Here is a 20,447-nt window from a genome sequence, read left to right as displayed (position 1 = left end):
TTTCGAACGTCTGAATTACTTTGTGTCGGTAGAGAAAACGTTGTAGTGATATAAAGTATAAATATAACGCAAATAGGAATACAGTGAATTCTTTAGATTCAGATTTCATCACATTATCAGTTATAGGTATGATTTGACTAAAAACGCGCACGGAGACTGTTCAAACTGTGCAGATAATCTCGGAGTGTGCTTTCCGTGGCAGTTCTACTCCAGGACAACGATTTAACACCGAAGTTAATGACAATTGATTTTTATTTATTGAATGGTGCTTGTGAATATTCCCAGACGACAAGGACGATTTACATTCCAGAGACAAGTAATTGGTGAGAAAAATTCATGTAATATAACCTGATAGCGATCCCTATCAACCGTCTTTATTGCGCCTATGATCTAAAGAATTATTCCGTTGATATAATAACGGATAAGCCAATGTGAAGATCAGGAGAGCATGTTATTATGCCCTGAGGTAGTTTTGCCGTTGACTACTCGTACTAGCATCGGCAGCTGCTAATAGAGACCTGTAACGTTCTTCTAAACTGCCAACTAACGTATCCAATTCACATTGTTTTTCTGAACTTAAAGACATCGACAGTTCACTACGTTGACCTTGAAGCTGCAGCTGCAGTGCCTTGATTTCCATTTCTTTATCCTGAAATTAATGGAGCAGATTCAATATTTTGGGTGAACTGAACTGCTCATTTTGAAATCTAAGCTATGGCACATCCAAAGTAAGTTAATTTTATGGTCATACCTTCACAATGTGATAGATGCGCTTCTCATATTCGTGACCAAGTCTTTCCCTAGATTTTTCAAGTTTGTGCATCCCCTTTCTCAAACTTGCTATTTTATTCAGAAGGCTGTGATTCTGCTTTTGACTTGTTGATTCCAAATTAGATTTCATTTTATCGAATTCCTGCTGCATTGTCGAGCATTGCTCTGACATAATAGCCTTCAATTTATCCTCCTGGAATATCATACATCATTATACATCCTCCCCAGAATGAAGTTGGATTAGGGTGAAATTATACACACATCATCTTTCTTTTGCTCCAGCGTTTTTTCTAGCTCTTTGATTTCATTCGTAAGTTTCTCATTGTCAGCTTTTCTAGCGGCCTCCATTAAAGCCAATTCTTCCTCTTTTTGGAGTAACGTTTCGGTTTTCGTTTGTAGTTCCTCATCTTTTTCTTTGATCAGCTGTTCATGCTGCTGCTGGGAAGATTCGAGGCGTTCAGCACATTCACATTTAATCGTTCGCACTTCCTCATCCTTTAATTTAGAAAATTAGAATTTGTAGTAACAGATAATATGATCCGGATCATAACGTATGAAACTAATTATAGAATAGAAGTTTGGCTCTTTCATACTGTCATACTCGGACCTTTGTACAAATAATTCTGTCTATTTTTTCAGTCAGCATAGTAACGTTATTTTCTAATGCAATATTTTTATGCTGACATTCTCGCAGTTGGTTATTCAGATGTGTAATTTGATGAATCATCTCTTGTTTACGTTGTTCAATCATTTGATTGTCTGCTTCTAAAGCATCCTTGATCTTTTGTACAGCTACCAATCTTCAAGTGAAATGCAAATCACATAATTGTTACGAATTTTGTTTCATACATAATATTTTGTGTCACATCAGGTGATACTTATCACTCACATACAATACTAACTTAGCCTTCAATGTTGAGACCTCTGATGATAATTGTTTAATAGTAGAATGTAAGTGCACAACTTCTTTTGCAGAGGAATTATCCTGGCAACGTAGCAATTCTTGGTTCAAACGTTCGTTTTGTATCTGTAGCTCTTTAACAATGGTTGTTAAAGTCTCTATTCTCTGTTCATAGATAGCAATTTGATTTGCCCCTTTTCTCTCTCTCTCATAAAAACGAGAGCCTGGTCTACTTCTCGTAAGATGGTCGCAACGACCTGTACTAGTAGAATCAGTGTCACGTTTATGAGTCGGTGTTTTACTCCTGGCAAATTGGCATTGCATATTCCTTGTGTAAGGCTTTGTAGAATGACAATATGGGATTGTGCTCGCATCAGATAGTTCACTCCAAGAAGAACTTCCATTCACCTAAAGAATTTCATCTCTAGAATACATATTTATCAATTACCAGCACATGCAATATCGATGGCTGAAAAACATTCAATGACTGTAGAAAATATTATCGTGAATATGCACCATGGGATATGACATGTGCAATGCAGGTAATGACCCATTAGGAGGGGGTTGACTAAATAAGCCTCCTACATGTCCAGATTCTACTTGATGACATAATTCTATCAGATACTGATTTCGAAGTGCTCGCTGAGTGGATGCATAACTTAGCTTGTCGAGCCAAAGTCGACAAAGTTGTACATCCTCCGGTGCTGTGAGTGCCAGAATGTAAGGCCTGACACGGGCCAAGGAATCCTTGAATTGTTCATCTAACTTAAGTGCCTCTTGTTCGTCACGTTCCCTCGGTCTAGACATTTTAGTTTCTTTAATATATTCCTCTGGATATATTGATGGAAAACAAATACTGTCACTCACAACATTTTCCGAAATGTTTGAATGGAATTTAGAATCTCAAAATTTCACTCAATTTTGCTAATTTATACATTTTCATTTTATACGTGATCGTTTGACAGTTATTAAATTTATGTATTCACTGATTGTTTTTCACACAGCAACTGCATTGTGAAATTGGTGAGTTCAAAAACATACACATGCTAGAGTCAAAATGAACGACATTCATGTTATTAAAAAGAGTTCAATCTTGGTTTATTTCCGTATCTTGCACAACTTGCTGCCTTACTCCATAAATAAATATTTCTTGCAACTTTAATTGAAACTTTTTTTTTATTACTTTGCATAATTGTAGAGTACAATACTTTCATTTGAATCTAAGTTTTGCGTCATACAATTTCAATACTGTACAATGCTCTGTCAGTATAAAGCAATCACCGAATTATTTGTTATGATAGGTTGCTGGTTTCTCAAACCACCTCCATAATTAGTTATTGCGATGACATTCTTGTGGAATTTAAGTTTCATACCCTACAGCCAAGCTTCAATTGAGTCTCTGCATCATGCTTTAATTGTTTCAATTTACTTTTTAGTGGATGAATATGTGTACCCGTCCATTCGTCGAGTGTTGGTGGAAATAAAATTGCTTCCATTTGCACTCGGAGGTAGCCTTCTAGTGATGATAATTCCAACAACAAGCTGAAATTCATTATCAAATCACAGCACCATAGATAGTAGAGTGGGTTGAAAAAAAAATTTTTAATCGATATTTTGAGGTAGCCAACTCGTTTTTTGAATAAATAATTAATCAAGTGGGGTACTTCCAGCAAAAAGTTTCTCGATTGCACGAGTAGATGATTTTCGCATTCAGATTTGGATTCCTGAGCCGATTACATGTGAGATTACTCTTGAAGAACCAAAAAAAAAATTCGATTTTTGAGCAAAAAATAAATCATTGTTTTAATTGGGTTTAATATGCTTTTCTGACGTATTTTGATCTCGGAAATCCGAATCTGAAAGAAAAATTGATCTATCTCTGAAATTGACCGAGTTATCACCAATTTTCAGCTTTTTGGGGTCAAAAATAAAAAATTTATTTTTTGGTCTATCTTAATGTAATTTGAACTCAGGGATCCGAATCTGAAAGAAAAATTGATCTATCTGCAAAAATGACCGAGTTATCGCCGAATTATCGCATTTTTTGGTACAAATTTGAGGATATCTCGAAGGGAAAAAATCGTAGCTCAATTTGGACAACGGATTCGTGTTCCTGAGGTCAAAATACGTAAGAAAAGTGCCATACGATCAATTTTGAAAAATAAAAATTTTTGGCCAAAATTTGAGATTTTTCCAAGGGGTACCCCTTACGATTTTTTCAAATTTTGGTCAAAAATTTTTATTTTTTTAAATTGATCGTATGGCACTTTTCTAATGTATTTTGACCTCAGGAACACGAATCCGTTGTCCAAATTGAGCTACGATTTTTTGCCTTCGAGATATCCTCAAATTTATGCAAAAAAATGCGATAATTCGGCGATAACTCGGTCATTTTTGCAGATAGATCAATTTTTCTTCCAGATTCGGATCCCTGAGCCCAAATTACATTAAGATAGACCCAAAAATAAATTTTTTATTTTTGACCCCAAAAAGCTGAAAATTGGCGATAACTCGGTCAATTTCAGAGATAGATCAATTTTTCTTTCGGATTCAGATTCCTGAGATCAAAATACGTCAGAAAAGCATGTTAAACCCAATTAAAAAAATGATTTACTTTTTGCTCAAAAATCGAATTTTTTTTTTGGTTCTTCAAGAGTAATCTCACATGTAATCGGCTCAGGAATCCAAATCTGACTGCCAAAATCATCTACTCATGCAATCAAAAAACTTTTTGCTGCAAGTACCCCACTTTATTAATTATTTATTCAAAAAACGAGTGGGCTACCTCAAAATATCGAGTAAAAATTTTTTTCCACGTTCAAAAAATGTTCTTTTTTCATAAGGTACAAATTCTGCCCCCATGCTACAAAAATAAAAAAAAATTTTTTTCAACCCACCCTAATATACAGTGAATTACTCTAATGGAAATTTTATCGCAAAAACTGCTGACCATAGTATAATCTGACAGTTATACTCACTCACTTATCGCAGTCACCAAGCTTCCTATTTGCATGGGATTGGTATAATTGTTTGCAATTTGCCATGAATTCAGCCAAGTTGCTACTCTGTTGAAAAATAATAAGGTTTTAAGGGATACATTCCCTGTAACAGACTCATTGAACAATAGATTATGGCTCTTGAGATCGACATTAAAAGCCAGGGAATTTTCTAATCAATAACTCACTGATCGCTATCCACGATGTGATGATACTTGGTCCTAAAATTAAGGAACCATTCGATTCCCACCGCAATTTGCCAACCCGGAAAAAGTAATTTGTTCGGTATTGGAGCTGGACGTTGTTGGGGAACAATGTGAAGTGGATGGTCTGTATACCCTAAACTCTTTGCAACTTCTAGATGTCTTTCCTCAGAGTACCCATGTAACCAAACTTTCAAACACATGACCAGAGATGGTATTGCTGTGGGTAAGAGTTCGCACATCGTTGCGTAGTGATCATACCTAAACAGTTGTATCATAATGATGAAGTCATGAGAATGCAATTCTTTCGATGTGAATGAATGGGATACAAATCAGTTTATCAAGTCATCATCTGGTAGAATAATAAGGAATAATTTGTGAGTACCTACCTTGACCAACCAGTGAACGCAGTCCCACGAAATTCGCAAACTTTGTTGACATGAGTACTTAATTCTCCTAGCCATCGCTCGTGATTACTAATGTGATGTTGTATTATTGGTATGTGCTGACAGGAACCAGTAGCGCCTTTGAACGCTGTTGCTGCCCAAATATTTGGAAAAATAGTGCCGTATTTGTCCCATAAGCCTGAGAACAATCGATTTTACTATATGTACGTAGTCAATTCGATGCCATTGACGCAGTAATTTACTTACCAGGTGGCAACCCAAATGTTTCACTTGAGTTGTAATGCCATATCATTGGTTCAACATATTTTCCGATGTAATACTCTGGAACGATTGTAATCAACCAATTTTTGAACATTAATTATCAAGATGGTCATTCAGTTAGGAGAGTTATGCTGCACCAAGTCTGCTTCGAGTTGTGTTCAATTTATAAATTGCGGTACTCGTTAACAATACATACCATTCAGGACCTGTACATCAATGTTCCTCAACATGTCATCCCAAATAATAACTTTCAAATGAGAATACATCTCCTGTACATATTGTGCAACAGCTAACACGTGTTCCAAAAACAACGAGGACTTTCCATGCTTGTGGGAATTTGCTCTTTTACTACAAACTGAGCATAATCCCATGTGCCAGATTTCATCTGCTCCTATGTGTAGATATTGTATGTCAGGATGAAATAATATTATTTGTCGTAGGAGAGACTTCACAAGTGGTAGTGCATCTGGATTTGAAGGGCACATCGAACTTGGAAAGAGTTCGACTTCCCGCAAAGATCGCCATTCGTCATGCTTCAATACAAACTGAAAAGAAATTTTCAAGTTGACATATTTTTTTATTTCTGGATGAAAAATGTGGTAGATTTGTTAGTTTGTCACTATCTTCAGATTATACCTCCATGTGACCAAAAGTTTGAACCAATGGCACAACTGCCAGTCCAGAGTCTCCAGCAATTTGTAATATCTGTCGAGCCTCCTGCGTCGTGTAACCATTTGCTATACTGCTCGGGCCATTGCTTCCAATCTGAGTAAGTTCTCGATTGTAGGGAAATGTATCTTCCCATTCTAAGAGAAGTCCGGTGGCACCCCATGTTCTCAGTAAAGGAAATAACTAGAAATAAACCAAAATCCGTTAATAATATCTCGTGGATAATTCAGGGGTTGATTGAAAAATAATTTTTTAACACTTGCGAGGGTTCAATTTTGTCATAATTTGACTTCACTACATTACAAATGACAAGGATCTTCGTCGACAAAGTGGCAATAGCCGATCACGTTTTCTGTTCAAACAATTGAAACGTGGGAATTTTTGACAGCTGTCATTCATTCATAATTAGACGTAAACAATAAATGCTGCGCATATTATTTCGGATCATTCAAACCTTTTCGAAGTAACAAACCCGAGGCGGAGCACCCTTAAGATCAAGATGAACTAATCTGTAACGTAAATAATAACATTATGTATCAAATCATCTATCATATGCAAAATAACCAGCGAAATATTGGAACTCCGCCAGTCTGTTTACCTGTGCGAACCAATTGTTAGAGCGTCCATCTTTGAATCGCTTTGTTATCACCCGACATGCGTATGCGCACAAGACGAATAATTCTTTCGGAATTAAAAACGAGGCCGATTTAAAAGCTATTTAAAATATGGGGCGATTATATTCAATTTTTAGGACTAGTTGATCAAGCGTTTGTTGAGTAAACATCACCTATTTGGCTTGCCGACTTTGCGATTTAAGCCGGTCATTTTCTCCATACCCCGTTCAAGACGTTCGTATCACTGGTTTGGAGGATTCTTAATTTGATTGAACTATATCAGACGTGTAACATTTCGTTTTCTATAATTATCCAACTTGATATCTTTCGTCAAGAATAAATAAACATAAATTACAATAGCGGGCGACCAGAACTTTATTCAAATCATAATTTAATATACACAATCGGACGTAAATCATCGCATTAAAATAGATAATATTACTTCAACATTACAAGCTCATTTGTACAAAAATTTGTTTATTCTTAAAACTATTATATGCGCGGTCATTCCATTATAATGGAGTTCGTCCCTAATATGGTAACGCCAGCCAGCCCGCTACACATTCATTTAGCGAAACAATATTCTGATTCATGAACATCACTCTCACTTACTTAGATAGCTGCATGACTATACACGCTCTCATTGATTGAAATTAATAAATTGAAAGCACTTGCATTCAGATTTATATTAAAAAAAACAACTGAAGACTAAATATGATCACTTAATCACAGCGAAGAGATGGAGCCTTTCGATACAATCATCGGTTGATCAATTGATTTCAGACTCAGATAAATGAATGAGCCGCGCATATAACCATCGGTTTTAGGGTGTATACATAGTAATAATAGTCGGGGAAGTAATATAACTGTTTTCAGTGATATAGAAAGATTGCATTTGGCAATTTAAAGAAAATTGAGCTAATCTTAAAAACTAATCTTACTATATTGGGTATTAGAATACAGCCATAATAGGGTTCCTCATCTTGCAGGCATAAAACAATGACAAATATATTTGCTACGGCTGTTATTTCTCATTTATATTTCATTGCTAAGCATCATTTTAATGCATACAAAGATTTATCTTCATTTGTCCATGATCGCATTCGTATATTTCCTTCAGATAAACAGTATCCGTAAAGTATAAGAGTATTAGGGTTTGTTGCCGATAATGCTTTACTTAAATAGAAAACGTCAAAAGTCTCACAGAGATACACACGAGGACAAAACCTTATGTGTATCTATTTTACATCAATATTAAGTAGATTCGGTCGGATATACCTCACGCAATGTTTGAGAGATGAAAAATGAATAAATATTGAAATATGTAGGGTCTGCTGCAAATCCTACTGTTATCCGGATGCTTCCATTAAAACTGTAGCATAGTTTACGTAAGTAATCATCGTATCAATATGTTTACAATACTTGAAGATAGTTCTGCAGCCAATTACTTTGTCCCTAATAATATGTCATGAAGGTAAAAGTTGTATCAAGTAATTGTAAAACTAAACAGTTATAAATTATTATTTAAATTAACTATACTAATGATTTTTTTTTTTTTAAATTAAAAGTGGTGCAATTATTTCCGAAAATAAATATACAATTGATTCGAAGATACCTACTTCGTTCAATTGCGCACATGTATAATTAGGAACGGTCATCAAACAACGCTGAATTATCAATTTATAACATAGAATCCTAGCTAAACGATACAATGAACCTAAGAATCTTGAAATCTATCGTTCAACCTTCCATCATCGGGATAAATAATTTAATTACATGATTTGAATTTCATACTTTGCTATTTCGTCCGTATTCCAAAATCTGCTTGTGATAAAAAAGGAGGTACCTGTAGAGAGAACCGTGTATCAGTTGGAAAATTTTATCTTTTGTATTATTTCAGATAACTGATACGCAATAAATATGCGCCTTTTTCATTTATAGAATGCCTCATACAAGACTCACCCTTCGCTGGTCAACACATCTTTCAACTTGGCTCTGGTTATAAGATGATCATCACATTTGAACCACTGATCTCTCTGCTGTCTGATGAACGCTGTGTAGTGTCCGGTTTCCAAAGATCCCTCGTGATTGATAACAGCAAACAAAGAATATCTGTTGTCGCTGAATGCAGTGTCTTCGCCATTTTTTGGTAAGCCATCTATTGTAGCATTGTTATTTCCGTTTCTTTTATGCGACATAAACGGGGTCATATCTAATTGTTCGGGAAAAGCTATGAAGGTTGATATTTTCTTGTCCTGGATGCTAGAATGTTCGAATCTCTTCAAGTGAAAGCTGGCAACGATTGGTAGCTGTTTCATGGTCAATTGTTTGGTGCTTTCTTGATAAGTTTGGCAATTACTACATTTTATCTTTGCACTTGAACCCAAATGTTCCGCCCGTGTAAAACGTTCTAGGCAGTCTAGTAGCGAGGTAGGTGGACCTGAGCTATCTGGTCCAGATGCTCCAGCAGTGGGCCCCAAATCTAGGGATATGTCCCAAAATGGATCAATAGTGGTTGATACCCCACTGAAAATATTCAACAATCAGAAACTGTTCATTTGGATACGAATACCTGTAGCAGTTCAAATATTAAAACGATATTAAACTTGCAAATGTAATTGGGTCTTACTTGCAGGCTTGGCAAACGACGTCACTTTGAAGACCACCGGTGAAAATTTGATCTATTATGCAGTTACAATGGTGAGGATTATCTTTAACCAAAATAGGAGCAGCTTCGCAGTGCCTGTGTAGTACATCCAACGTTGCAATGAAAAATTCATGCGCATCTTGCTGTTCGTAGCCAGCCAAATGCCTGGCGTGTGTCCAAATGAGATGAAGAAGTTTATGAAGCGTTAAAGGAGCTTTACTGCCCGAGTAAAATTCTTGGAAAAGGTGCGACACTTCGCAAACTAGACACCGGCTTGGCTGTGGACAATGATGTCGATCGGCTAGAAAGTAATCTCGCAGGAGAGGAGTATGTATCAACGCCTGTACTATGCAGTTCATGAAGCAGGTACTCCCGAGGTTTATCAGACCTCTCAGACCTGAAATTATTTGTCTTTGTTTGCAAAAGTTTAAGATAAGTAATTTAATGCTATCTATCGTCACAATTTTGATTCCTATTCAGAACGGTGAAACTAAGAGATAACAGAAAGACGCAGCTAATATAACCAGCTTATCTCAGTGGTTCCATTAGAAACTGCGTATTTGGGAATCACGAATATACTAAAATGACACTGTTTCTAACGAAAGTAGGGGCCATTCAGATGGCTAGAACATGATTCGTGAATACTATTTTACCTATAGTGGAGTTCTCCACTATCCGTCGTCGACGTGGGTTTTTCCTGAGCAAATCGGCCTCGACTTGCGTCGGTTCCCATGCTCGATAAAATTCCCCCAAGCTAAGTGACCTTGCCGATTGGCTCCACTGTGACTTTGCAACCGCTGTGAGTTCCCTGTCGTATACGTAGTCGCCACATTGGAAGCACAAGATGTTACCGTAGCTCAGATCGACGGCTATAATTTAAAAAAATAGGACCATTAATTTTGGAATGGTACGCATTCATCTGTTAAAAAATGTACACTATTATACTAATTCTTTGATGTGCACAGCCATAATTAACTTGAATACTAGTTCTTTACTGGGACTTAGAGGTCACCTGCAAGGCTAAATGGCGAATAGTCACTAATGTTTCTCTGTCCTTCAGATATAAATACTCCCTATCTATTTTAACATTAGCCCTCGGTGTGTTGTTATATCCGGTGTCAATATTGGGTTTTTTTGTTGGTAGTAAAAATCTTTGATATTGTAAATCACGTCAATTGGGTTCCTGCTTCTAAGAATAGACTTTTCAGTAACACCTGCCAATATCCTATTAATATTATGAACATGTATATCTGGTTATTTGTCTACCAGTCGTTCCTCTTGTGGGACTGCTCCTCTATTCTTATCTACAGATCATTTTTGCATGACTCAAAGACACTGCAATTTTCTGTCCTTAGGCAAGACTCAGGCAAGGACTTGAGAAAGTTTCGAAGAACAGAAAATTCAAGCCAACGTTTTGCTGGCTGTGATACGACATAACAGAGGACATCTCATATTACCTAAAAAGTGTTTTTTAGTCTTGGCATGCTCTTGTATGTGTCCCCTCAAGTAACAGCCAAAAAATATGCAGTGCAGGCACGAATGGAGGCGATCCTTGTACGTCTTACAGGTATGACATAAACAGCTCACGGCCTGTAAAGTAAAAAGTAAATTAGCACTATTATTCTAGGAAGCAATAGTATTCAAGATTTCTATCCTATCTAGTCCCATCGCTTGACGAAACCATCGTCAGAATTATCGTTCAAATTTGTTAAAAGAGAAATATCTACCTGAATCGCAATAATGATAAAATCTGAGGATTATACCAGTGCGAATCAGATCATACTCGTTAATTCATAGCATATATATTATTCATGCTCATATTGCAGCATCTAATGTAACAAACATTCTGAAAACAGATCTAGAGATTTTATTTTTGAGTGACAGGACAGTGAAATGAGAAAACAAGATTCATTTTTATTAAATAAAGAAGTATATTTATTCAAACAAAGTTGAGAGCAGAATTTTCTAAAGTACAGACAGATAAGCGATTACGAGAACTGATTGCTACCTTAAGGAGATAACCAGATAACTCGTCTCATAAATTTACTGAGCAATTTGTACATTTGTTATAAATAATCATGGTTGTTTCAGAGGAAATACAAATTTCAACATCTATATCAGGAGAATGGATTGTCGAATACTTTTCAAACTTCAAATGCCTGTTGTAATTCGGTTCAAAAGGTATCATCAGACAAATGGTATGTATATTTATACTGGCACAATAGTTCGACATAGAATGCAAATTTAACACTCAAGATCTAAGCAATTTTGTCGTGTAATTTAAAAGGCATATTTCTAATGGACAATTTTCAGCTTGGGTTTGCTAAAAGTAAATAGGTACTATAACAATACTATAATTAGATCTACTATCAGAATGCATATCTGGTTAAACAAATCAAACCCCTCCACTATCCGTGGGATAATATTCTTATGACTCAGCGAGACAAAGAGAAAAAAATTTGATAAAGAAATATTTGGGTATAGAGAGTCCGGGTGAATACAACTGGGATTTTCGGATCAAGTATATCACGATAATCTTTATAATTCCGTATTGAGAAAAATGTGCCGACGCATCTGTCGCGTCGTGGAAAAATTCTAGAAGAAAGTCTCCTCAGGAAGGACAGATGGGGGAAAAGTGGTAGGGAACAGACGAAATCGTCCACTGTATGCGTGTACAGACAGATTGCTCCAACGAGAATTTGCAGAGCGTGAAGAATACGAGGTAGATATTCAAAGTTTTGCAAAGTAGTAAAATAATGCTGTAAAATGGATATTCCCAGAGAATATTTGGCAGATATTATAACGCAGAACGAACAGAGATTTACGAGGACGCGCCCAGGAGATATTCATGTGCAATTAGTGAGAGGGATTCCAAGCATCAAGGCTGACATGGACTTGTCCTCGTAAAATAAAAACGAAGTTCTCGAATTTCTCGTTGTTAGAGGTTCACATTAGGGTTTCAGCCGTGTAATTCGAACGCAGACGACAAAGGGTGATACGTTGCATGCGGATCAGACGGCGAGTGAGCCATCGGAGAAGGACGGAGAGAGTCGGACGATACGCTCTGCAGTGAAAATGTGAATGAACAAGAGTGTATGAGTTCGAAAGTGAGGTCGAGTTAGGTCGGGGAGAGCCTGTGACACCGCACGATCGCAGTCCGCGACAAAACACTATCGCGATCGAGCGTGTTTTGTTTCGGTGTTGTTTATTATTTATTTATATCAAATGTCAGGCGACTCAGTTAATTGAAATGCCGAATATCTCTTCTATATTCGTAATTAGGTGTAATATGTAAACTAAAACTTTGAAGATGTGTAAAAAGATGTCGCACCTTCCTTACGCGTGCCTCGGTCGAAGTGCTGGTCACGAAATAGGAGTGTATTACTTTGTACGGCTGTATCCCCTTGGCTGCTTTGAAATTATTCAAGTGTATGCAGCCATGATCGCTCATCTCAAAATTGCCGTTGTTTGATCGGTCTTCCGACTGCTTCCCGAGGCGGTAATATTACCGATTTATCCCCAAAAACCAGCGAATACAATGAAACAAATCGAGGATGTCGAGTCTCTAACCACGGGGCGTAGCACGCTGCGTTCGACAGCGTGCGTGGCGTTGACATGGAAAGTATCGTGAGCCGTGATAAATCCAGCTCGATTTTATTTAAGAAAAACAATTGACGTGTCGAAGGCAACAAACTACTACAGTCCGAATCTAGAAATTATTTATTTTTGGCCCACGTTTCGAGACCCGAGAGGCAACGGACGCCAGCCGGTTACTGCAGCACCGGTACTCGTCGCCATCGTTCCCACCATCTCCATCTCTCTTTCTCTTCGTTCCTCTCCCTCTCGCATCCTCCTTCTCTCTTTCTCTTTCACCTTCCCCTCCGACCGTCGCTGGTCACCGACAGTAGCGTGTCGAGCGGGCTCTTCGGGAAATTTCAACAGACAACGAAAACGCCAATCGAGGTGATATTAAGGCATTGCGCATACCCCGAACCCGACTCGACTCGGTTCGCTCAAATTTACGTGCTGTTTGTGAAATCGAAAATCGGAGGTTATACACCACAGTTGGGTGCGTGGACGACGACGTACGTTCAGCGCAGCGTTGACTCGAAAATAATTACGGAGACGACAAACCGGCGGCAAATCGGAACAAGACGAATATCGTAGTAGGAATTGTCGGTGACAGGTACGCGCGCATGGTCAGCGGTAAAATTGATTAAACGACTCGTTGACCACCCTTGCGTTGTCAGCGCAAAAAATCAGGCAGTTACCACCTGTTCCGGACACATCCTTAGTTCCTTTTTTTTTTCAGATTTATTCGGTGGCACTGGCCAGCCTCGATCGACTCATCAGGGGTTGCGAATACATATTTCGGTGGCAAATGTCAGGAGCACTTCGGGTACCCCTGCCCGAATTTCGGTGCCTCGTCCCTGAACCATCCTTCCATGGTACCTTTCCACCTCCACGAGTTGTTACACGGGTCCAGGTGCGGTTTTTCGTAACAGCTGCGCAAGGTACGCATCTGATCCGGATCTTTTCAAAGCTGTGGATAGGGAGTCGCCGCAGGAAGCTAGCTCAGCAACGCTTCCACAATGCCGTACCCTAGCCCTTACTTTTCAAGAAAATAAGGGAAAACATAACTGAAAATTCGTAGCTCCTTCGACCGTGAAACGTCCGAGGTTGACACTTGAAGGCCGTCCGCAGAAGCGATGCAGCATTTCAGGTTTATAAATTACTGATAAGTTCGAACAAATTTATCCTTTGAAGGTTACAAGCTGTCTTGCCGACCGGCGCTTTTATACCGATCCTCGGCTACCGATCATGGATATGTCACAGTCAACCCTTGACCGAATTTACAGGTCACAGCGTTTTTTTATGTTACCAGAAATTATAGGCAACTCTTTTTTGTCATCTGCAGTAGGTAAGAGACTCCCACGCATCCCTGAAGATGGTGTTGATCGTTTACCACGAATTCTGAATCGCTCGGGTTGGGTCCATCGCTGCACACCAACGCAATGCAATGATAATAGCATTTTTCCACGCTCTGATTGCGCTTAAGGACAGGTAAATATTCAACCATGTCTACGTCGAGTTATTACGATCGTAGATACGAGTATTCGTTATTTGTACGATTTTTTTCTATTTCTATGCAAACTCTAGTCGATGACAATTGAATGGCTGAGAGCTGGGACATAATATGCAGGAATAGGATGACAATATTACATCGAGCTAAATTCGGAAACCAAATTCGATCCATCGCGCACCGACTGGCGTATAAGGTATGTTCAGTGTCGCGTACATTGCCCACGTTTTAGAGCAATAAAATAATCATCAAATGACGCGCGAATTCCTTCGTCTCTGTACCGTCCAACGGTGAGGATTACACAGCTGCAGCAATATATTTTGTCACGTTATAAAACGTTTACCAAGAGAAAAACAAATTAGAAGTTCTTCGACTGCATTTGGATGCGTCCGCGCGTCTATTTATCTACGTAGTTCCATTTCAAACAGCTGCCAGTGTAATGGATTTTTAAACAAAATTGATTTTTGAATACAGCAGAATCAAGTTTTGTTTTCGCGAACCAAAGTCGCTCCGACCAATTTCAAGTTCACCTTCAGAATATTAAAGGAGTACGATGAGTCCGCTATGACGAATTCACACTTTTGAACTCGTCTAACATGTTTATTATACGGTTGACTCACTGGTAGTAAAACCAATTATTCATTGTGGTCAAGCGCTTAGATCGAATCGAATGCAATTTACACCGAAGTGACAATACGCATAGATGACGGTATAGAGAGCTGCTGCGTCTGTACGACCTTCAGAAACTTGCGACTTCTGAGTCACCAAAATTGATTATTTCACCATAACGAATGAGGATAGGATACGACGTCACATTTTTAGCATCGATTGAAAAAATTCTTGAAGCAATCTTTTGTGCATTGCCAAATTATCGACGTTAAAATGACCAACCGATTGTCGTGTTCTGTAGTAAAAATCGGTAGTTTCCTTTGCCGCAAATACACACTAACTATTTTTATTGTTTACACACACGTATTTGTCTGTGGATATATTTAATACACGACATTATTTCGCAATCATTTATTTTTTGCGGAGTTTCATTCTACACGATGAATTTATATTCAATTCATGTGATATTTTATTTTCGCGTTGCACATAATAATTAAGCTGCGCATTCTCAATAATTATATAGGTATGCAATTACACACGCACAACACTTATTATGTATAGCCGCTTTATCTAATTATTCTTGAAATGATTAACAGACGCTACGATGTAACGGCTGTGCATGCGAGACGGCAAAAACATCATCGTCACGAATTTCAATCACATCCTTCATTCGATTACCAACGACCAAAGAGATTCACGTACCAACGATGGAACGCTGCAGCTGTACGGGTAAGTATCTACCTTAATTTAAACATCCTCGCAACTAGTTCGCGTTTATGTTGCGCCGACATTATATCATAATCTCGTCAACTCGTTGATATTAACCCCGTGGAAAACTACCGGGTGAATTACACGAATTCTGAATGAAGTTCACGAGGTGAATTTCGTTAATGGTGAAAAGGCACCGTATATCGACTGGTGAATTTTTGTTTTTCTTCTCGGCCGATGCCTCGATATTTCCATAGATATTTCAATGACGAATATAAAAAGACTCGATTTCCCTGGGGTAGGCAACGTTGTACGTTCAACCTCGAATTCATCTAACCTTTGTCCACGATGAAGTCACCTGCCGCTTATGTAAGACGTCCACCGTTCTCGTGTCCATATATTCGCCTCACCTACGTGGCGTTAGTCGTCGAACAGCATCGTGTACGTGTATATATTTTGTTATTTTATTTTAAACAATATGCGCGCACGGCCATGAGTCTCTAGATTGTTGTGCGTCATTCACGGCTTAAGGAAAACTTGATGAAAACTTGCGACAGAGGTGGAGAACGTGTATTTCAAGAAGATATAAATCGCGCCGCGGGATTCGCAACGTTTTCATTTTGCAATTCTGGGAAAATTTTTCACCTCCTCCGTATTGCAGTTAACAACTCATTTCCCATGGAGTGTTTCCCAGGCCCCGCCTCGGCATTTATCGCACGATTCCCGTACCTTCTATTATATCATTTTCCATTCGTCGTTATTTATTTATTTTTTCTTTTTCGTACTACATATACATATTAACAATAAAACTATCTTCTCTTCGTTTATAAATCGCCGTACTGTATAGAATTTCTTCGTGGGTCGATGCACCCCGTGAAACGCCGCGCTTATTTTCTTCATTCGTTTTCTCGTCTTAATTCGAGTCTCTATGCGGGGCGATGAACGGTCGTTGGACATCGTTAGTGCGTTTGAATTGTGCGTGAATTTCTGTATATGCGTGGGCACGAGATCGTGGCTAAATAAAGACCTATCTTTCGTGAAATTTCATTAAATATCCTCATCTCGCGCACGTCCTAACTCTGGACCATTTTTCGTATCTCTTTTTTTCTGTTCGAAAAAATTCGTTTAAAAAAAATTATCGAATTATGCATAACGTGCGATTGATTCGTGTCTTTGCCAGCGTGTTATTTTATTCAATTAAATGTGATAAGTAGTTTTTGCCTCGTTCGTGAAACATTCAATCTAATTTTCATATAACATTAATGGATATATATAATAGTCAATATTATCTACGATATTCTATTTGATCTAAATCATCATTACATATGCGTAATACATGTACGGATAAATATATCGAATTATATACTTATGAATTTTTGTTCCGCGCGCCATTTTTTATATTTTATTTTTATTTTTTTATAAAAATACATCCGTGGTTCATTGTATATGTATGTACAGAATTCGTATGCAATACATATGGTATAGTACGGTTCGCTATAAACTATGAGATAATATAATAAAATAAGGCCGCTTAATGAGATGTAAGGCAACGAGTGTATCGAGGTTCTTCCCCATCTGGACATCGCGGAGGGCGGTTGACCTTCTCAAAAGGTCGTCATATCGTATAAATTAAAAATAAATCTCTTTGATCCACAGTTCCACTGCATATATATATATATATATAAATATATATTCATATATTTCATGATAAATAGTGCGCGCGAAACGTATACAGATGTGCATCATAATTTTCTACAGTAATAACGACGAAATCAAAACAAAAGAAAGAAAAATAAAATAAAATAAATGGGATATAGGTACGTAGCAATTATGCGCAATAAAGATTCGAATTATTATATAGGTGCAGGTCGCATTAGCTGGTTAAAAATTGATGTATATATATACGTAAGAATGGGACGTTTTTTTTTCTTCAATTCGTCTCATATCCATCGTTTCGCCGTTCCTGCAGGAGCCGATGGGATCTTTGTTCCGTTTTTTTTTTTTTTTTATGAATCTAATACGAATTAAAAGTTGGAAGAAAAAATATTTGTAACGAATAAAAGAAGAGGCAATAAAATGTAAAGAAAAAAATAAATAAAGACAACAGATCACTGTAACAGTTGATTTTTGGTCGATGTATTGGAGGAATGACTGTGAGAACGACGAACGATGGAGCTGCGGGAAAATCAGTGATCGTATTATTTGAAAAATAAAATAAAATAAAATAAAATAAAATAAAATGAAATGAAAATTCAATTCGCGTATATAAGGTGGAAGATATCAGAGTCTATTTTTTTCCTCCCACAGGAACCGCGCACTTTGTCCGCACTTCGATTAAATATTCTTTGATCTTTCGGTGCGGTCGTATCGAGGGCTCGTAGAGATAATTGCATATACATGGTATAAATACATTCGTGTAACATACAAAGATGATAGATATATGCTTAAAATGGAGAGTTCGCCATTGTCACGATCGTCGTGTAGATTTTAACGGGCGAGGAAGACCAGGAGGATGGTCAGGCAGAGCGACAGCGTGAAATTGACGCGATCGGCGGCAGCGGTGATCACGGGAAGAGCGGGAATCGTACCGTCCTTGTTGTACTGATAATTTTTCGCGGCAGTCGAACTGCTCACCACTCGGAAGTTCGGTCTGTTGATGTCGATTCTGTGGTTCATGTAATTTTGAAGTGCGTTCGTCACGCACCAGAGATGCCCGCTTTCGTCGATGGCAAATGTGTCGGGCCACTGGGTGAGGCTGTGATCCCTGGAGATCACCCTCAGACCGGAGGCGAACGAGGGATTGACGTTCGTGTCCCACATGGCGATGGCGTCGTCGGCCAAAAGTCCGAAATAAAGGACGCCCTGGTTGGTCATCACCATGCCGTCGGTCTGCGAACTCTTACGCCCCAATTCCTGTACGTGGCTGTCTTCGATCGAGGTCAACGAATCGTTCCTCAAAATCGACGTTGAGATCGCGTAGAGGTGGAACGAAGACAGCGGCGAGTAGTAAACCTGCCTCTCGCCCCCCGGCGGTGAGAGGGCTATACCGTCCACGTGCATCGGCGAAAGTATGTTCACCCCGGCTACGACGAAATTTTCGGCCTCGCCCTCAGCCCTCATCGACTTGTGCCTCACTTTGCGGGACTTGTTGTCCTTTAGGGTGAACACTATGATTCCGGGATCGTCGTGTCCGTTGTCGGTTATGTAAGCGGCTCCCCCGTTCTCGTGATCGACCACGATGTCGTTGAGGTAGGCGGAATCGGGGGGCGCTACCTCCTTGGGGAACACGTAACTCCTGAGGACGGCCCCCTCGTTCTCCAGATCCAGGATGACCAGGCGAGGCGGACACCTCGGTTCCGGTTTTAGTTCCATCGTTTCCGTCCTACCCGTGTCGAGGACCCACATTCTGCCGAGCGGGTCGATCTCCATGCTCTGTACGAATTGGAATGCGTTGCAATCGCCCAGAGTCTGCATGTCCCAGTTGGGATAGGGGTCCAATTTCGGCGCGGTAACGTCGTTCACCGGGGTGGCGGAGGTGACGCCCAGCGTCACCGGTACACCCTTTCGCCACCTCGGTATCGTCAGGTACATTTTGTTCTTCCATATTTTTATGCCGGCGATCGCGTTGTTCTCCACTATGTACTCTTTGTGCTTTATAGCCTGGTCGAGGGCTTCCGGTGATGCCCAATTGAACTCCGTAGCGTTCCATTCGAATATCACTTTGAACGGTGGATGGGTAGCGCCCAGAGCGTTTGCCAGAAGGCAGAAAAGCGCGGCGAGCTTCAACATCGCGGGGTTAGAGTCGGTAGCGGGAAAAAACGACGATATTCCCGAAGGTCGAGCACAGAATCTATTCAACACAAGTTTTCAATATTTATTGGCCACCGCCCCCCCTCAAGGCCGCACTCCGTGAACCGGGGGTCGCAATTACGTCGACACTTTCTTCTTCCCCTTCCCGTACTATTATTATCTCCCCGGGCGGATATACACGCGTTATCCGCAACGTGCCAACTATTACTCAATACGTGTCACCCAACACTTTTGCTATTGCACCTCGGATGAGAAAAGGCGCAGAGAATACGGACCGTGCGTGTCGAGGTAGACGTTAAGTTCGAATCCGTCGTAGGTCGCCTCTGTGGTACGACTGACGGAGAAGCGGCACCGAAGCGTAAGCTCTAGGCGTCGTTGGTTCCGATCATCTCCCCACCGCCCATTTTCCTCCTCTGTAATTTTGACTTTGTTCAGTTACCTTATCCCCCTCTGAGAGTCCGGCCTCCCGTCGTAATGTGTAATAATAGTGAGACGCGGGTATTTTTCATTATTTCGCGTGCCCCGCGGCTCTCACGACGACGGATGCAATTCCACGAGATATTATCATTTTCATTGCGTTTTATTGTACGTTCAATTCGCGCGTAGAGACGAGTCCGGAATCCGAGGCGTGTTGCTACGAAGACCGATATCCTTTTAACGGCGATCCGTTTTAAAAGCCATCTGGCTTGACCGGAAATTGAAGATATCCAGAGGTTGGCACACAGTTTTCAGCCCTACCCAAATATCGTAAATCAAAATTTTAACGCC

At 39.3% G+C, this 20,447-nt stretch overlaps 5 protein-coding genes across 15 annotated transcripts in view; 1 reads left to right on the top strand and 4 right to left on the bottom strand.

The window, feature by feature from the left end:
* The first annotated feature begins 186 nt into the window (after positions 1–186).
* Positions 187–20,447, top strand: part of LOC105685444 (solute carrier family 52, riboflavin transporter, member 3-B-like) — a 31,434-nt gene continuing 11,173 nt past the window's right edge. Inside the window, exons 1-11 of one of the 10 annotated variants that reach the window (XM_048652905.1) lie at positions 187–323; positions 8,764–8,971; positions 9,458–9,522; positions 9,623–9,835; positions 9,950–10,376; positions 10,825–11,036; positions 11,561–12,191; positions 13,782–14,192; positions 14,388–14,533; positions 14,630–14,748; positions 15,758–15,890. The gene's annotated coding sequence lies outside the window, so the exon portion shown is untranslated. Of the gene's footprint in view, positions 324–2,103; positions 2,215–8,763; positions 8,972–9,457; positions 9,523–9,622; positions 9,836–9,949; positions 10,377–10,824; positions 11,037–11,560; positions 12,192–13,515; positions 13,656–13,781; positions 14,193–14,387; positions 14,534–14,629; positions 14,749–14,820; positions 15,685–15,757; positions 15,891–20,447 lie in introns of those variants that run through there. The other 9 variants (XM_048652907.1, XM_048652910.1, XM_048652909.1 and 6 more) reach the window with 9 other exon arrangements.
* LOC105685440 (interaptin-like) lies at positions 235–2,682 on the bottom strand. Its single transcript, XM_012399512.3, has 6 exons — positions 2,189–2,682; positions 1,674–2,080; positions 1,379–1,571; positions 1,033–1,266; positions 752–964; positions 235–649 (listed from the first exon to the last, which is right to left on the bottom strand). Exons 1-6 carry the CDS (start codon positions 2,477–2,479, stop codon positions 455–457), a joined length of 1,533 nt encoding a protein of 510 aa, XP_012254935.2. The 5' UTR covers positions 2,480–2,682; the 3' UTR covers positions 235–454.
* On the bottom strand, positions 2,830–6,908 carry LOC105685443 (hexosaminidase D-like). Of its 2 annotated transcripts, none has more exons than XM_012399514.3 (9): positions 6,807–6,908; positions 6,663–6,717; positions 6,176–6,391; positions 5,736–6,084; positions 5,525–5,599; positions 5,261–5,456; positions 4,857–5,132; positions 4,651–4,737; positions 2,830–3,214 (listed from the first exon to the last, which is right to left on the bottom strand). In XM_012399514.3, exons 1-9 carry the CDS (start codon positions 6,833–6,835, stop codon positions 3,040–3,042), a joined length of 1,458 nt encoding a protein of 485 aa, XP_012254937.1. In that variant the 5' UTR covers positions 6,836–6,908; the 3' UTR covers positions 2,830–3,039. The 2 variants fall into 2 exon arrangements, with proteins under 2 accessions (XP_012254937.1, XP_020707669.1); XM_020852010.2 differs by having other exon boundaries at positions 3,045–3,214; positions 4,655–4,737.
* Positions 7,180–12,932, bottom strand: LOC105685441 (ubiquitin carboxyl-terminal hydrolase 22). The gene is made up of 6 exons (XM_012399513.3): positions 12,801–12,932; positions 10,927–11,059; positions 10,123–10,338; positions 9,452–9,866; positions 8,785–9,348; positions 7,180–8,668 (listed from the first exon to the last, which is right to left on the bottom strand). The coding sequence occupies exons 1-6, from the start codon at positions 12,918–12,920 to the stop codon at positions 8,611–8,613; spliced, it is 1,506 nt and encodes a 501-aa protein (XP_012254936.1). The 5' UTR covers positions 12,921–12,932; the 3' UTR covers positions 7,180–8,610.
* On the bottom strand, positions 16,610–20,039 carry LOC105685446 (protein yellow-like). The gene has a single exon (XM_012399518.3). The coding sequence runs from the start codon at positions 19,656–19,658 to the stop codon at positions 18,357–18,359; it is 1,302 nt and encodes a 433-aa protein (XP_012254941.2). The 5' UTR covers positions 19,659–20,039; the 3' UTR covers positions 16,610–18,356.

Source organism: Athalia rosae, chromosome 3 (genome assembly GCF_917208135.1).
Source record: "Athalia rosae chromosome 3, iyAthRosa1.1, whole genome shotgun sequence".
Taxonomy (NCBI): Eukaryota; Metazoa; Arthropoda; class Insecta; order Hymenoptera; family Athaliidae; genus Athalia; species Athalia rosae.
Note: the sequence above shows the minus strand (reverse complement) of the source record. Positions and strands in the feature narration are given on the sequence as shown.

Bases quoted from the DNA above. Each gene is read 5' to 3' on its own strand.
- LOC105685446 (XM_012399518.3), bottom strand. From the start codon at position 19,658: ATGTTGAAGCTCGCCGCGCTTTTCTGCCTTCTGGCAAACGCTCTGGGC.
- LOC105685443 (XM_012399514.3), bottom strand. From the start codon at position 6,835: ATGGACGCTCTAACAATTGGTTCGCACAG. The intron at 5,600-5,735 runs GTATGTATTGTT...CAATCGTTCCAG, and splicing joins TGATGTACAGGTCCTGAATG to AGTATTACATCGGAAAATAT. The intron at 4,738-4,856 runs GTGAGTTATTGA...ATTTTTCAACAG, and splicing joins CACATCGTGGATAGCGATCA to AGTAGCAACTTGGCTGAATT.
- LOC105685440 (XM_012399512.3), bottom strand. From the start codon at position 2,479: ATGTCTAGACCGAGGGAACGTGACGAACAAGAGGCACTTAAGTTAGAT. The intron at 1,572-1,673 runs GTTAGTATTGTA...TTTCACTTGAAG, and splicing joins GTCTCAACATTGAAGGCTAA to ATTGGTAGCTGTACAAAAGA. The intron at 965-1,032 runs GTGTGTATAATT...ATGATATTCCAG, and splicing joins TGGAGCAAAAGAAAGATGAT to GAGGATAAATTGAAGGCTAT.
- LOC105685441 (XM_012399513.3), bottom strand. From the start codon at position 12,920: ATGAGCGATCATGGCTGCATACACTTGAATAATTTCAAAGCAGCCAAG. The intron at 10,339-10,926 runs GTAATATGAGAT...TTTAAATTATAG, and splicing joins GACTAAAAAACACTTTTTAG to CCGTCGATCTGAGCTACGGT. The intron at 9,349-9,451 runs GTAAGACCCAAT...GAATATTTTCAG, and splicing joins GTCGTTTGCCAAGCCTGCAA to TGGGGTATCAACCACTATTG.